We start from the raw sequence: 16,738 nt of genomic DNA on the forward strand, positions 1-16,738 counted from the left end.
CAGTAAGTCTCCTGTAACGTAGCTGCTCCCACAACAATTGAATGCTGCAGGGTGGAGTCGTGGAGAACTCCGGGTGGGGCCTTAACAGCAGCTTAAAATAGACTAAAGTGTCAACAAATACACCTTCTCAGCTGTCAGCATTCAGGTGTGGATGCTCTTCATAACAAAGAAGTCACAATTAAAAAGTTATTTCAATGCAACGTAGAAGTCTTTCACAATAATTTGAAATCATGAAGCCGGAGCCTCCTGTTGAAGGTGGAACTTGAGACTTTGATGTGAACATGGTGAAAATGGAAATACTCTTTTAAAAAAAACATACATTTAGAATATACGCAGCAGGTTTGGAAAAGCCAACAATGCAACCTAAGAGCAGGCCTCTGATAAATAAAAATACAAATACAAGTTTATTCATGCTGTCTAAAAACCTCAACACTTTTCAATTACAGCTTCGGGATCGATATTAATTTTGGGGGTAAAAAAATGATCACCAGGCAAAGCATTGATATATTTTATGAAACTATAATTATCTACAAGTCCAATGAGAAAAAAAAAAAAAAAAAGATGCGGAGGTCGAGCTGGATGCCACCCGATGCCGGTCACAGTTAATGCACTGATGTATAATGCATCAGTCCTGCTTTGCGTCTGTCTCAGATTAGTAAGATGATCATAATAATGACACAAAGACAGGCAGACACACACACACACACACACTAACACACACAGATCTTTTATGTCTACCAGCATGGAAAGAGCAACTCGCAAAAGTCATCTTAATAATGACACCACGAAGACGGTGCGCCAACATAACGCAAAAAATACCTGACCCAACGACACCCTGCTGCCTGTCAACCAAACATGAACGATCAAGCAAGTGAACGTCATTTTTATACCGCAGTGAAATGCTCGTGATAATGTCTGCTTTACTTGACTCTCATTATCAAGATCACATCCCAGCATTCGTGGCACTTCTCAGAACGAGTCAAGTCCCTCACGCCAAACCCCGTAAGTGCTCACGACGAGACTCGCCAGCAAACATCCTGGTGAGTCAAAGCGCCTTTTGTAATTAGCTAATGCATAGATACGATGGTGACTCATGGTGGCTGTAACAGTAGGACGCATGGCATCTCATGGGTGTCGACTTGGAGGATTATTGTCTGATCTCTCCAGAGACGCAGAAATCTAAAACCCCTTGACACGAATTAGGTTAAAGTAAAGTAATAGTAGAATTCAGGGGGCTTCCTTTGTCAAGATAAGATAAATAAACGCTGTATTTGGGCGTCTTAACAACCCAAAGAACACCAGCCCACTCTGTTCCTTCTCTGTCTCTAAAAGTCTTAAATTCTAATTGAGGACATAATGTAAAAACATTTACCAGACTTTTCTTCTTTACTTTTTAAAAGACCATACATTTAGGCATGAACCACGCACTCTGTGTTGGCGACAGCACCGATCATGACTGCAAGACGGCCGACCTCTGAATTATTGAAGCAATCATCAGCGAAGGCAGATTAGATTGCACTGGATGCTATTATCCCTCTATGACAGACAATAACAGAGCATGTGTGGAGGACTGACAGCCTCTTGTAGCCTGTTGGTCTGTGAAATGACGGCATTGTGTTGAGTTTCCTGCTATAATAAAGCAGCCAATTAGCAGTGACTTTAGATTATCAATATTCAGGCTGCGCATCTCTGGAAAAATAAAACATTCAAAAAAACGTCCTGCGCCAGCTTGTGACAATTTGCTGCTCTTCTAATTTTTGTAAGAGTAAATTCAGTGAGTTTTAGACCGTTTGAACAAAACAGGCAATTTAACGGCACTGCATGTGTGTCTGGTATCTTATAAACCAAATGATTATAGTTACCAGATGACCCGATAATGACAACAGCGGCTACCTTTATGTTTACTGATTTGTCTTTCTAATTCAGCGGTTCTCAAACTTTTTGAGCCACGACCCCCAAGATAGCATCCGTTTGTGTTCATGACCCCCCAGTTTGAATTTTTTTATATCATGAGTAATAATCCTGTTGTTCATGCGTTAATGAGTTAAAAATTGTGTTTATTCCATGGATTAATCTCTTTACATTAACATGTTAATTTTCTTTTGAATTAATTGAATTTATTTCAAACAAACAAAAGGGAAAAAAATATAAAAACAAAAGAAAATAATTTTTAAAAAAGAGCAAAAAAGAACAATAATGTCGCATAATCAAATCAGAATATTAACAAGTTCAAAAAAGGAGTGGGAAGAAGTAAACACTTTTAATTTTGACAGCCCTGATACACATTTATTTTGATAAATGTAGGCTTTACTTTTTTATTTATTTATTTTTTTTACAATGATCTGGCAACCCCCTGAAATTATCTTGGGACCCCCATTGGGGTCCCGACCCCCAGTTTGAGAACCACTAATGAAGACCATTTTTGAACTAGTACAGAAAAACTAGCAGTTGTCGTAAAAAATATGGAAACCACGGCACTGACAGAGACAAAATGCTGCAACTGTTTCATTTTCTTGAGAATGATTATCAGACCATCTGCAAATCGTCTTTTGTTGGAAGCCAAGAAATCAGGATGTGAAGGTGAGGACCAATAAGCTCACCTGTGACGGCGTCGTAGAACTCATCCTCATTGCTCATCTTCTAGAGTCAAAGCTGACCGGTCGTTCAGGACAGATGTTCAACTTCTAGCACATGTTCCTTTTGGTGGTGGTCCCACCGAGTTCCTCTGGAGGGAGGCCTGTAGGTCGAGGTCCCTCTGGAGTATCACCACCGCAATGTTCGGTCAATACCAAGACAACGTCCCAAACTCAGGTTCACGCTGATTTTGTTTTTAGCAGATGGTTCGACTACAGAAGAATGACACCATGAGATGTCAATCAGCGAATGGGCTGCTTAGTTAATGGACAGCTGATGTGACTTCAGAGTTTGGTTTCTGTGGCGTCGTCGTTGGTGAATTAGTGATCTGTGGAGACAGAAGACAAAAAAAATATTACAAACAATGTTCTGAGGTTTTTTTGTTATTAGCCAAACTAAGCAGGCACAGCACTTTCAATAAAGAAGAGATTAACTGATAACTTTTTATCAGATAAAAGCCGCCATCACACACTGGAATGCAGCACAATGCCCTGATTGATGGCAGCTTCAATCAGTATGTTGGTCAGAGGTCATGAAGCCGAACAGAAGACTTTGTCATGGTGCCCTTTTCCAAGCTTAACTCCCCACAATGCTCTCAACTTGCCAGTAGAGGAAAGCCTGCTTCCACAGGTCACTACAGTAGTTAACAGTAAAAGGCTCCACCGGGTACTACAGACCGTTGCCATGGTGATGGCGGTGCAGATAGACGCAGCGCCCCCTTCAGGAGACAACGAAAGTGAACATTTTCTGTGTCTTGTCTATCTCAGATGTTTAATCTGCAAAACTTGTGGCCACGAGACTTTGCTGGGCGTCAGGACAGTGAACATCGCTGGAACTGTGGCGATCGGCTGTGATGTGGACAAACTACACCAACACGGAGTCCGATCGGAGACTACGTCAGCAGTTACCCGAGAGAGACGGAAGCGCGAACAGTGCGAATGTAAGCAAAGGAGGAGGAAGAGAGCCGGGATCCATGCTAGGCTAAAGGCTAACCCCTCCAGACCAGCAAGACCGTCCTCCTACTCTCCAATGTCCGCTCCCTCCACAACAAGCTGGACGAGCTACGATAAATGTTCCTGAAGAAACGCTCTCTCTCGTCTTGCCTGTACTACGGTGTACAGCAACATGACAATAAACCTGATTTGATTTGAGATAATCTACAACATTTAAAGTGTGTATTATCCAGGAAAATGGTATATACTAAACATGAAATTACTAAGATTGGATCAAGAACAAATGAAACTAGACGTCCTTGAAACTAAGTCAAGTCAAGACTGAGATTTGGAGACAACATCAAAAAAACATCAAAACAAAGCTGTGATTGTTCTTAAACTGAGGACGGTAAAGGTAATACTGGGCTCACTAAATATGTTTGCCATGGCAAGCTAATTAAAGTCTGCATTACATACCAACTACTTACGACACATAATTCTAACTTTAACACATTTTCTTTTATTTCTGCTGCAAAATTCCTGCGAAAACCTTCTCAAACAAAACCAACATGCTAAGAACATTGTGTGTGACGGACCACTGTGATGCTTTTTAACCTCCTCGGTCACCAGCAGTAAAACTTGAGGCGACACAAAAGCTCACCGTCATTCTCGGCTATCTAGGCGACCAGCTGAAAATCTGCTTAGTCCGTCAGAGCGACAGTGTTGTCCATCATGGCCCAGTGAGTGCAAACAGAGAGTTTTCTAGTCCAGTAGTTACGTAATCGGGCCACCACTGTCACAGGCATTCTGGGTCTTTTGTTATCCCTCTGTTTGGTGCATGAGCTCAGCAGAGTTTGAACTTCCCAAAATGAACTTTAAACCCCCAAAATTCAAAACTAGCAAGTTAAAATTTCAACACGCTTGGAACTAGGAGTTGGAAACAGTCACTGAGTAACGACGAGTAGAAGGTTTAGTTTAATTATCGACTGAGGCAGTGAACAAACTGAACTAACGAGCCGAACAGTTAAGCTTTCATACAGCAATTAGAATTTAAAACCCCACAAAGTATACAGCACATGAGCGAGGCTAACGGGTCAATAAACGTGTAAATTAGTCACCAATAAAAGTCAAATTGTTCCACTGTGCTGGCAGTGGATCACATTTTTCTGTTGATTCAAACGTTCAACAGTTCCTATCAGCTATTCTCTGTTTGACTAGAACCCATATGGACGATTTTAGCACAACTACAAGGAGACTAAACTCCTGTGAAACATTTCCTTCGACATGACACAGCCCACATGGCAAATAGGACAAACGCTGACTTAGAAGCTGACTCATTGTTTGCAGCAGGAGCTCAGCGGTCGGTCAGACACCTTCACACAACAGAGCCTTGTCTTTAACACACAATAAGGCCGAAACCCAGTGCTTTATATACCTGACGTTCAGTTACACATGGGCTCTAAACATCAGTCATCGAGGAAATCAAATACAGATGTTAAAAAGTATGCTGGCTTTGAGGGCATATCTGGATAATCAAACATATGATCCTATTGGCAAAAAATAAAAGGGGATATGCTTGAACTGCACCACAAGGAAAATTAGTTTGTTTAACAATTTGTTCAACAAAAATATCAATAGATGTGATGTGTACAAAAGTGAGTAAGTGGCTCCTTTTAGCAGAAATTACTACCTGTGGGAATTTTGCACAATTTATCTACAAATATCTGACATCAACTTGCTGAAATCTTTTGACCACAGTTCATATCATGTATCAAAAAAGTCAACCATTTTCATTGAGATGTAGTACTTACTGAAACGTTTCTGTAACACAATCCATATATATTTAGTTCACTAAAATGTGGGACAAAAAAAAGCATTAAGGTTTCATATCTGAGAAGTTAATCGGATATTATTATTTGCTATTAAGATATTTGTCAGTTACTTAACTGAGTTGCATTGAGTGGCTGGGCTCATTTTTTTAACTAAAGGAAAGTTTAAGATGTATTCATATTCTCTTAACTAATTAGAAAAAATACAGTCGAGACTCGATAATCCGACCCTTAACAATCGGACAACGAACGTATTATCTGACTGACAGATTGGCTACGTTCAGACTGCAGGACTTAATGCTCAATTCAGATTTTTTGTGAAATCCGATTTTTTGCGAGTTCGTTCGTATGTGATCTGCTGTGTGAACTTCATAAGACCCAAAAGTGTCCCGCATGCGCAGAAGAGGACACGACGATGTCACACGCAGTGAGCGTGCTCATTGTTTGCGGAATTGAACATGGATGGTAACGGTGGAGCGTATCTGCCACTCCATCGCCACCGCCACCACCACCACCAATGGTGGAAACAGAAGTGTGACCGCTAACTAAACTAGCATCAGCAGCGAAGTACTGCCTGTGCATTCCAGCCACTTCCACCCCGAGGGTGCACTCCGATGGGGTGGAAGTGGCCGGAGCATGCACAATCTCGACCTCCGTCTTGACAATCCAACAGCCTTGCTATCCGACATAAAAGAAAGTTTTACATTTAGTGTCGGATTATCGAGTCACGACTGTGTATAATTTTGGTATCAGTACTGTTACCCATTACATGGTTTAGTTTTACCAAAAAACTGTTTAAAGAATAGCAGCCATAATTGTGGTGAAATTACTCATTCTTTAAGCAGTTAATTTTAAACTATTTTCAATCAGCAAACACTGAAAATTGTACAGATTTTTCATTCTGATGAGACTCCACACTGACAATAGCTCACCTCAACCATTTGAATGCAAAATAGCAAAGCGTGTAACATGCATTTAGCTTTTGCAGAAACAGAAGTTTCAACTGCTTCCGTCTCATCACAGCTGCTGGACTGTTTACATACTGCACATACTTTGCATGCATATTTATGCAACCCCTAGTAGGACGGTGACAAAACCAAACAGAAGTTTATATCTTGACAGAACTGTGGCTGAGCATCTTTACAATCCATCTACTTTAATCTACACTCCAGTGCAGTATCATCCCCTCCGATAATTATCAAGTGTTTCCCAGACTCAGTTGATTAACTAGTAGTTTTCAGGTTAATCTCTTTTCTCTTTTAGTTGTTTCTAATTGAAGTGTAGGATGTTAACTACAGCTACAATTTATAGAACGACTGTTTATTTAACATCTGCTAATCTATTCAAAATGTCTCTATTCCCTAAAGAAAAAACAGGCGCTTGGTGAAGGTAATATACAGTCTTAAGGCTGAATGATCCACTGCTGTCAACTAAATCTTTACCTACCAGTGGAGCATTTAAATCCCAAAGGAAACATCTGGTTTCATACAGTTGTTCACTTCTGATGGTGGCCTGCTGAAGCTTTCCCCCTTAACTCTGCCTTTTCCTCCACAGTGGACAGATTTCACCTTTGCCAGAGATAGTTAACGCCTTCAGCACACAAATGAACTTTGGCCTTCATGATCGATAAGGTGGACAGAACAGATGACAATCTGGTATTCAGTTGTTCCAGCAGCTCATTCACTGTCTAACCCAGGCTGGTTCTAACAAAGTCTTGATGAAACAGACCATAAACCTACATTACAAGCATTAATACGAACCAGTTTACACAACAAACTGATTCCATTGCAAAAGGGAGTTGACTGATTTCAGTATCCAACATGAGATCTGCACTACAAAGCCTGATATTTCCTGTGTGTCACATAAACCAGGCCACTCCTAAAGCTCCAGATACCTCAGCAGGACATTTTTGAACCCCAATGGGAATAAACTGAACGATTAAACTTGTGCAACTCAACAATGTGAACACAGAGAGACGTCTTTCCCAAACTACTGCCTGTTGCTAAAGGGTGAGCTGGTAGTCGAGTCTACAAGTTGTGATAACCTTTATCACACATATTTCTGTGCATCGGTGCTGCAGCACTCTGAGTTCTATCAATGATCGATAACCATCGCAAGACTCTCTAAAGCCAGAGGTCAAGGCAAGACATGTTCATTTACATGACTTCTAAAGTAAAAAGCAGCCACATTTTACTTTTCTGCAGAAAGTCTCACCTTTAAACTGTTGTGTCAGACCAGGCTGGGGTGTAAAGTTCAACTGAAAGCCACTTATTTGTGACAAGACATTACTGAAAATCTCTGAAGTCCCTTTAAGAGCTCAAACTATATCTTCTGAACCAAAACTGCAGGTCAAAGTGTACTAGATCCAAGGGGAGCCCCGGTAGCTCAATCAGATAAGACGGCGACCCATGTACAGGGGCTGTAGTCCCCGACGCAGCGGCCTTCATCAAATAAAGGCAAAATAAGTCCCAAAAAAAGTGTACTGGATCCTCCTCACTGAATAAAAACCAGCCTTAAAAATAGAGACTACAGATATAACACCAGGCCTGTCTACCTGTATAACTATGAACAGAGAAAACATGGCTGAAGCCTTGATTTGCATGAGTTATTACAGGTTAGTCATTTTCTCATCACTTAGGCCACATTCTGCAGCCCTACTGCTGCTACTGAGGATCCATTCAGACCAAGAATGTCTACGCTTTGCTGAAACTCCCTTTTCATTTTTTAGGATCTGAGATATGAAGCATTAACATCTGCCTAGATGTGCTCCTGCTCACTGAGTGTCTAAGATGATGAAGTTAATTAAACAACACAGTGAGAAAGTTGATATAACAGAGTCATCAATAACAAAACTGCCTTTTTGATTTTCTGCAATAACCTGGCATGGGGGGTGAAAATTCGGACTGATGGGATGGAAGTGGGTGGGATGCACAGGCAGTACTTGGCTGCTGATGCCAGTTTAGGATAGCGGTCACAGTTCTGTTTCCACCATTGGGTGGTTGCAGCGGCAGGTGGCGGGGATTATTCGGATCTCAAAATTTCTATGCGGACACCACCACAACGACTGAATATTCTGATATTCGGGTCCAGCCCTACTGCGTCGGTCGATGCATTCGCTCTCCTCCTCGGTCGCCACCATGCTTCTCGCTCCATACGCATTAGACTGGACGAAAACAACGGCACGGCACGTCTCACTCAAATTTTATCACGATATTTCAATTTCATGTCATTCCCTACCATTACACCGGTATGATAAGGCCCAGCTCTACGTATTAGCACTTAAATATCATAACTAAAATTCATGGGGCGCCGCTATAGCTCACCTGGTTGAGCTGGTGTCCCATGTACAGGGGCTATAATCCCCGACGCAGGGAGTTTGAATCCCGCTCATGGCCCTTTTCTGCAGGTCCTTTCCCCATTCTTCTCCCCACTTTCCTGTCTCTCTCTCGCTCTCTCGACTGCACTATCAAATAAAGGCCAAAAAAAAAGTGGTATATATCTACAGTTTATGATGCACTTTGCCCAGGACACATCACAGTTAACTATTATTGCCAACTTCAAAAATCAGGGCAACTGCCTGCTTGAGGGAAGAATTTACCCAACACTTCCTGGTATGGAAGTCTGTTGTTGTGGTGAGGCCCTGCTTACTGTCTACAATTAAACAACTAAGTTCCTCCTTATTCAGCCAACAATCGGTCTGACTGCATTAAAGCCAGTTTAAAGCTAATCTCATAACATAATGCTTCCAGCCATGAGCCAAAACCAAGCCTGGGAGCTACTCGACAACTCTTATTCTGTATTTAGCGACAGAAAGCGTCATATTGCTGACACCAAGTCTCTGCACTGAAGACAACAACAACCACTGACTTACATTTTAGACCGCTCTTTGTTCACACCCTTTAAAAGCAGATACATCTCCAAAGGTTGGCGTGCAAAGGAGGATAAAGAAGCCATCCAGCTCATAAGAAAATTCCTTTCAATTATGAGGCGACACTTGAGAGAGCGTATGACAGGCGCTGGTTGAGCCGCTGCCCTCGGGCTGGAGCTGGCCTTCTGAGACGTTGAACAGATTCTGCTGCTTTGAGCAGTTTGGGACTGAACATGAGGGCTGCAGTGATTACATTTGTACGCCTGAAAAGAAACAGGGACTGAGAGTGAGTGAAATATCTGGGAATTAATCTTGGCTAAAGCTCCGTTACTCTGATGAATGCCCTGATCTTTTATTGTTTAGCTAATTTATCCATGATTGGTAGAACAAACGTGTCTTTGCATCTCAAAGCAGCATCAACAACTCCAGATGAAAGGGAAACTAAATCCTTCTAATAAGTTTGACTGATTTTTGTTGGTACAAGCTAAAACCTGCTTTGCCCCAAATTGCAGGTTTTGATCTATACTCATATCTTGTGTCTTTAATAAACTCACTTTTTCAATAACTGTGCAGAAAGTAGATTAACACACACACACCCACAGACGGAGACAAAGAGGACCAGCGCTGTGATTGGCTGAAACAGGCTCTCAGATCATATCAGTCGCTGTGTCCTCAGCGCCTGCGAGCCGTTACGTAACCGTGACTGACATGGCACCATACGAGCACCGCAACCACACCGCTCCATACTTGGACAGCAGCCTATCGCCAATAACCTGATGCTGTATTAGTCCAATGGTTACACAAAACACAAAGAAACTCATGTATGTAAGAGTAGATAGCAAGTTTAGGACCAGAACTTTTCTTTTAATAACTTAGGGACTCCTGCATAACATGCATTTACTGTAAAATCTCACACTTGTTAATAAAGTTTAACCTTCTTTTACATTAAAAATATCAAGTGCAAATACATGCTATGCCTCATCACCTGAAACAGCATTCATAAACCTGCTTTTTGTTGGGTTTTTTTGGCCAAGAATGAAAGAAAAACCATAAACTTTTCCAATCATCATGCTAGTCTCATGTAAAGTCAGTGTTGTAAACATCCCCCATAAGGGATCAATAAAGTTTATCTTATCTTAAAAGGAGCAGAAGTATTTCCACACAATAATAAAGCCCGTATCATTGGCGAGTTCAGTCCAAAACAACACAAAACATCATGAAATATTTAGAATATATAATAGAATAACGGGATAATAATAATAATTGTTATGATGACCAAGCTCCAGTTGACAACAGCCCAACAGGAAAGGCCACAATCTGAAGTAAATGCGACAATACAAGAGCATTTTGTTAATGATATTTTGTCCTGTGTTTGTTGCCAATTATCTGAAACCTACCAAAGCTCCATTCACAAGCCTACCGACGTCCGCTGTCCTCCGAGAGTTGCCAAAAACATCCAAATCCAATGGGACGAAAAAGGAAGAAGAGACGAGGCGAAAGGACTAAAAGCGACGAGAGCTGTTGCCATGCGAGACAGAGCCCAGTACTGATACCGCAAACACACACACACCTCTATCTTTCTCTTTGCACACACCTGCCTCAACAGGTGACACACCTCTGCACGCCGTGAAACGCATACCACAAGTTAATATCGCACACACACACACACAATGAGATGAACATCGCAAACTATGAAACAACCTGTACTGATCTCCAATATAATCAACAACAAAATGGAAAGTATAGAACGAAGAAAAGGAAAAGCACCTAATGGAGCGGAACAATTGAAGGAGTGGTGATGCGTGATGCGTGTCTCATCTGAACAGAATCCTGCCCGGCCACACCGGCGGCTTCTCAGAATGGACAGCTGATCCTTTGCACTTTTTCTGCACTTTAGGTCTGTTAATCACTGACATTTCCAACACAGGCCTTAAGACGACAACAATTACACACAGTGTTCAGTGAGACCTAAACAAGCCGGTTGTCTTTTGTCACAATAATGAGACACTGGGTAGAAACGAGGCTCGTCACACCTTCGACTAGCAAAAGTGATGGGCATGCTAGCTAAGCTTTATTTGCTAAGTGGCTTTTTTGAGCACATAAAGAAGAAAAACTCGATGAATTGTGGGAACTTTGGAAGCAGGTGTCCTCCCTCCAAGTTTAAGTCTCTGCCTGTCTTTACCAAACACGACACATAGCGTCACACAATATACCAACACTAGACAGGTATCGCAACATCCTGCCACTAAAAGCCACAGTAGTCACCAATTTGTTAGCATCTGTGTTATGTTTGATAGACCTTGTGTTTCCTGGAGGCATCGAGAGCAAGAAAAAACAAGAGATATCGCTGCAAGAACAAGTGAACAAGAAGCACAAAGCAAACGTATTGCATTATTTTGCTTATAGCTGTCAGTCAGGGTGAGCTTGTGTCTGTTAAAGTTTAATGTTTTAAACCAAAATGAGGGAGTCAAGACATCCAACCTGGCAAAGCATCTCGCTGACAAACATGGATTCAAACAGCAGCAGGTTAGCAACTGAGACAGATAACTGATAGACATCATGTCCTCAAATATAAGTCAAATTAAGTGTGACGTTTTTGTGGCAAACACTCGTTTTTTTGTCATTAAAGTTCGACAAGGCAGTTAATGACAATGATAACTGCTTAGTTTTTCAGCTAACTCACTAATGTGGCAGACATCTCTATATGCAAATGAAGCGTTCACACTGGTAAAATTAACTCACGTTACCGCAAGCCACTAAAATTCTAAACAAGGTTTACAGTAATGCAGATTGACAACATCAGTTCTACATGATCTGAACTCCTGCCGAAAAGGTGAAAGTAGCGCTCACGCTTATCTCCTTTAAAAGCAGCAGGTGGAAACATGAAGAGCTGATCTTAATGAGGAGTTTCTCAGGTTCTGCTCCGATAATCAAATGTATAAACACACTACAGTACAATAATTCTAAATATCTTTGTGTTTTTCCCCCCAATTTAAAAAAAAAAACAAAACATGAATTAAGCTCCTTGCTCTGTCGTACATTTCACCACTACTTACTAGGCTTTTGTTGTGGTTTTGTTTCAGTACCAACATGTTCAGGCAGGTATCGTACTGAAGTCACAATTGTTGTATTGTGAAAACACGACTCACACAACAGTACACCGGTACAACTTTTAGCTGTTGTCTCATGTGCAAAAACACGTACAGTCGTGACTCGATAATCGACCCTTAACAATCCTAAACCTTGCTATCTGACATGACATTTAATGTCACCAATCAGGATGACGGCGTATTATCTGACTGTACAATCCCACAGATTGGCTACGTTCACACTGCAGGACTTAATGCTCAATGAGGATTTTTTTTGTAAAATGTGATTTTTTGTGAGTTCGTTCACATTTCCAGTTACATACGACTTGTATGTGATCTGCTGTGTGAACTTCATACGACCCAAAAGTGTCCCGCATGTGCAGAAGAGGACACGACGACGTCACACGCAGCAAGCGTGCTCAGTGTTTATGGAAGTAAACATGGATGGTAACGGTGGAGCGTATCTGCCACTCCCAGAACTGTGAGCGCTAACTAAACTAGCATCAGCAGCCAATACTGCCTGTGCATTCCGGCCACTTCCACCCCGTCGGAGCGCTCCCTCGGCGTGGAGGGTCCCCCAACCGCACCGATTATTCGAATATTTATCATTAATTGGGCCTGAATATCCAGAGACCACAAAGTGCTATTGGGACCAGCCCTACTAGTTATTATAACAACTATGAACAATGAATATTAACAACAAATGATCCTTCCAGCATCAAGCCCTCCTTGTATCTCGACCTCCGTCTTGACAATCCGACAGCCTTGATATCCGACATAAAAGAAGGTTTTACATTTAGTGTCGGATTATCGAGTTACGACTGTATTTTGTCAAAAAAATCATGTTTCTTTAGATACAGTGAAAAGAGAAGTAGTACGAGACAAAGAGACTGTTTACTGAATCAGCTGAGTTCAGTTCACAGACCGTACAATGAAACTGCATTCATAAGATCTCCTACACATTATGTAGGTGTCAAAATTCCCCAGACGTCATGCTGCAGTTTTCTTTTCTTTTTTTTTTACCAGTTATCAATGCATTTACTTCCACGTCCCAACAGCAGATACTGTTTGTCATTTGACAAAGTAAAGGCTTCAGGTTGCAGCATGAGCATCAGGGTTTGGATGAAGGGAAGAGGGTTTGCTGTGCCAGTCTGAAAGAAGGAGGCACGATGTGAATGCAGCCTGAGAGGCAACGGTGGGAACAAGAAGCACAGACAGGCCACTGTGTTAGAGGGAGTTCAGCACAGAGCAGCATTCTGCAGCCAGTGCTGTCTGTGCACTAATTTGTGCTGCAGAAAGTAAAAAGAGGACCGGGGAGCTTACTTTGAAGAGCAAAATCGCTATGGAGATCTGAGCCTGCATCGCTGTAGAAGCAGCTGTAGGTAAACGAAAGCCAAAAATGTGTCCCACGCAACTAGAGCCTTGTTCTTCAAGTACCTCGACGTCTAGGAAATAACGTGACTGAGGTCGGCAAACATAAACTGAGTTTAATTGTGTTTTTGTTCCTGACACTGGGCTTTACACAGAAAAGACACCTTGAGCTGCAGCAGCGTTACAGACTGTCTGTAAATGTGAAAGTGACAACCTTTAATTCCAGACGGAGTTACTGTATGGGTGAAAGTGCGACTGGTTGTGACGATAACATTTTATAATGAGACAAAAACTGCTGCAGGGGGAAAAAAAACATCAGTTAAATTACAAAACAGTCCCAGAAACCATTAATTTTCTGTCTCGGACTTCCTGTTTTCATCCCAGCCCTGAAGAATCTCTCGACCATCTGGACTAAAGCTGCTCATAATGTGCGGCAGTAATACATAAAGTAAATTTCAGCGCTATCTGGCAGCTCCGGCAGAACATCACTCACCGTATATCGCCCATAATAGGACACATTAGTGCTGCCTGTGAGCAGATAAATGGAAGTACATATCACAAGACCGAGGCACAGTTTAAATGTCAATAACCCACAAACGACTTTTTATTAGAGGGTGACCGCAAGTATGAAATTTACTCGACTTCAATCATGAGACCAGCCTCGTCGAGTCGATCCACTGACTGGAGCGGTTTAGATAAAGTAAGTGCTAACGTCAACAGCATCCATCGCGGTCTGCAGAGGGAGGACCTGCACCGCTGGACACAGTAGCGGCTGCTCAGCACAATGGAAAAAAGGTGGGAACAGCAAAACACAGCCGGCCTAATCACCTTACATCACACACCGGTGCAGCTCGAACCAGAAGCTGCAGAACTCTGCTCACGAGAAGCAAAGTGAGAATCTCGTCTTGTCTGTTTCCATCAGAGCTTTTCATCCCTTTGTATCTAGAGCCTCGTGCAACCTCCAGATTACATCAGTCATTGGGCCTTGAATGAGGACAATAACCGAGAACACCGTCCTGCCCAACGACACATCCAAACAACGTCAACGTTTCAGTTTCTTAGCAAGCATCGGTAACCACAGCAACTGAACTAATGACAAGGTCAACGATGGTTATGGTTTAGAGCCACTGCATCCTGGCAACAGACTGAAGCTCTCTAATTATTTCATTAACCCTCTGAGCTGAACAGTTTCTGGCTGATATTAACTCACTGTGGGCTCGTTTTTCCGTCTGTTTTTCAAGTTCTGCACCAACAATAGCAAGAAGGGGATAGAAACCAAAAATGTAATTTCTGCAAGAGTCCACGATTATAAAGCCATTAATCATAAAAAAGAAAAAAACAAAAGTTGAATTTCTTTCATTATTTATTTGGCTAAAAATGTAAAAACCTGGAATCAACTTATACAACACTTTCTAGGTGTGCCCAACAGTAGAAACAAACACAGTGACTCCACACATACTAGAGATATTTTCACTATTACCTTTTACACTCGTCTTCTATCTGCTCTGCAGTTCAGCCAAAAGACTGAATTTTTTGTCACATAACCACAACAGAGACACTAATGGCTTCACGATTGTGCCGAGGAATGTACAATTGTTTTGTTTTTATAGAGTCTGATTAGAGCAAACATGTAATTTTGGCAATATTTTAAACAAGACATGTTGAATAAAGTCATTTTGATTAAACATCACATTTGAAGCTTAGATTTGGAGAATAGTCCCCCAAAAAATAAGTTTAAAGGGCACAGAAAAGTTAAAAATCTGCCAATTCTTCCTGTTTTTACAGTTTCTGCCTCTGATAAATAGCGGCAGTTTGGTGATTTTTTGAAGGATTACATACTTTTCAAACCTGTGAGTGGCTTTTGGGGTTCAGAGGGTTAAAAGTTAACACTTAAGAATGAGGAATTATTAGCCAGGAAAGACAACTGAGCATAAATTTGCACAAACAAAAAGTCTGACTAGCACTGAGATGATAAATTAGTGGTGTAGTTTTACAAGTTTAGCTTTCACAGCAGTCCTCTGTAAACAATTAGGACCGGACAGAATCAAGCTCGTGGACTAAAGCTAGTCCCAGTACTCCCAGTAGAGCTCCAGTTACTTTTGCCGTATTTCAGATCTCAGCTTAAACTGCATGCAGAGGATTGTAACGCTCACTTCAAGAAGCAACGAGTCTGTCTGCTTCACATTCTTTCTACTTGAACTCCTCGTAAACCCCATGAGAACTAAACGGCGTCCACATCTGAGCAAGATGCTGAGCTTACAATCTCTCACACACACACACACACACACACACAGAAACCAGCACCGAGCGTGGCATGAGTCAGCGCGTTCCAGTGATACCTGCTAAGAAACAAAACCTGCTGGGATGCGTTTTGCTCTGACAGACACCAAACCCTGCTCAGCATTTTTTCTCAGACGTGTCCACCCTTCAACGTAAACGCAACGTCACGCCTGAGTTCATATGAAACCAATGCAGTAAAGCACGTTTCGTGATGCTGTGCCGGTATGTGTCTGATTTACACTCGACTCATAAGCTACACAGAAGCAGGGCTCGTGCTTCGACTGCTTCTTTGGTGCTTTATAGAAAAACAAAACTCCCACAGTTGTCATTTTCCTTGAATAAAGCCAACAAAGAATATAATGTACCCCCATTTAAGGGTTCCTGGAAATTGTTCTTCATTTTTTTTATGTGATACGGAGTTTGTTGACATGCAGGTTTAACGTGTAAACAACAGACCGGGTGTGGAACAGGAGTCTGAAAGGAAGATTTGGTTGCAAAACAAAAACACAAACATAAGCTGAGTTGTAGGGCTGCACAGTTAATGGAATATTCCCACAATTCAATGATCGACTGTGATAATAAAGTTTAATATGTGCTTCATGCGGAGAAAATAGCAGAAGCAGATAAAATCATTTGGTTTGGGGTAAATCTGGCATGAGAAGTAAACAACAACACTGCCTCGCTTAAGTCTGCTGTAACCTCCATGTGAGGCATTTAAGGACCCTCTGTAAACTG

The 16,738-nt window shown here is 41.7% G+C and overlaps 1 protein-coding gene across 2 annotated transcripts in view; it reads right to left on the minus strand.

Moving 5' to 3' along the window:
- The window catches only part of LOC103374204 (oxysterol-binding protein-related protein 2-like), a 35,930-nt gene that overhangs the window by 14,784 nt on the left and 4,408 nt on the right, over window positions 1-16,738 (minus strand). Inside the window, exons 1-2 of one of the 2 annotated variants that reach the window (XM_008304250.1) lie at window positions 10,661-10,927; window positions 2,601-2,962 (exon numbers count right to left, since the gene is read on the minus strand). In XM_008304250.1, coding sequence (XP_008302472.1) covers window positions 2,601-2,637 — 37 coding nt within the window. In that variant the 5' untranslated portion in view covers window positions 2,638-2,962; window positions 10,661-10,927. Of the gene's footprint in view, window positions 1-2,600; window positions 2,963-10,660; window positions 10,928-16,738 lie in introns of those variants that run through there. The other variant, XM_008304249.1, reaches the window with a different exon arrangement.

The sequence above is a fragment of the Stegastes partitus genome, unplaced genomic scaffold (genome assembly GCF_000690725.1).
Source record: "Stegastes partitus isolate 25-593 unplaced genomic scaffold, Stegastes_partitus-1.0.2 Scaffold2177, whole genome shotgun sequence".
NCBI lineage: Eukaryota > Metazoa > Chordata > Actinopteri > Pomacentridae > Stegastes > Stegastes partitus.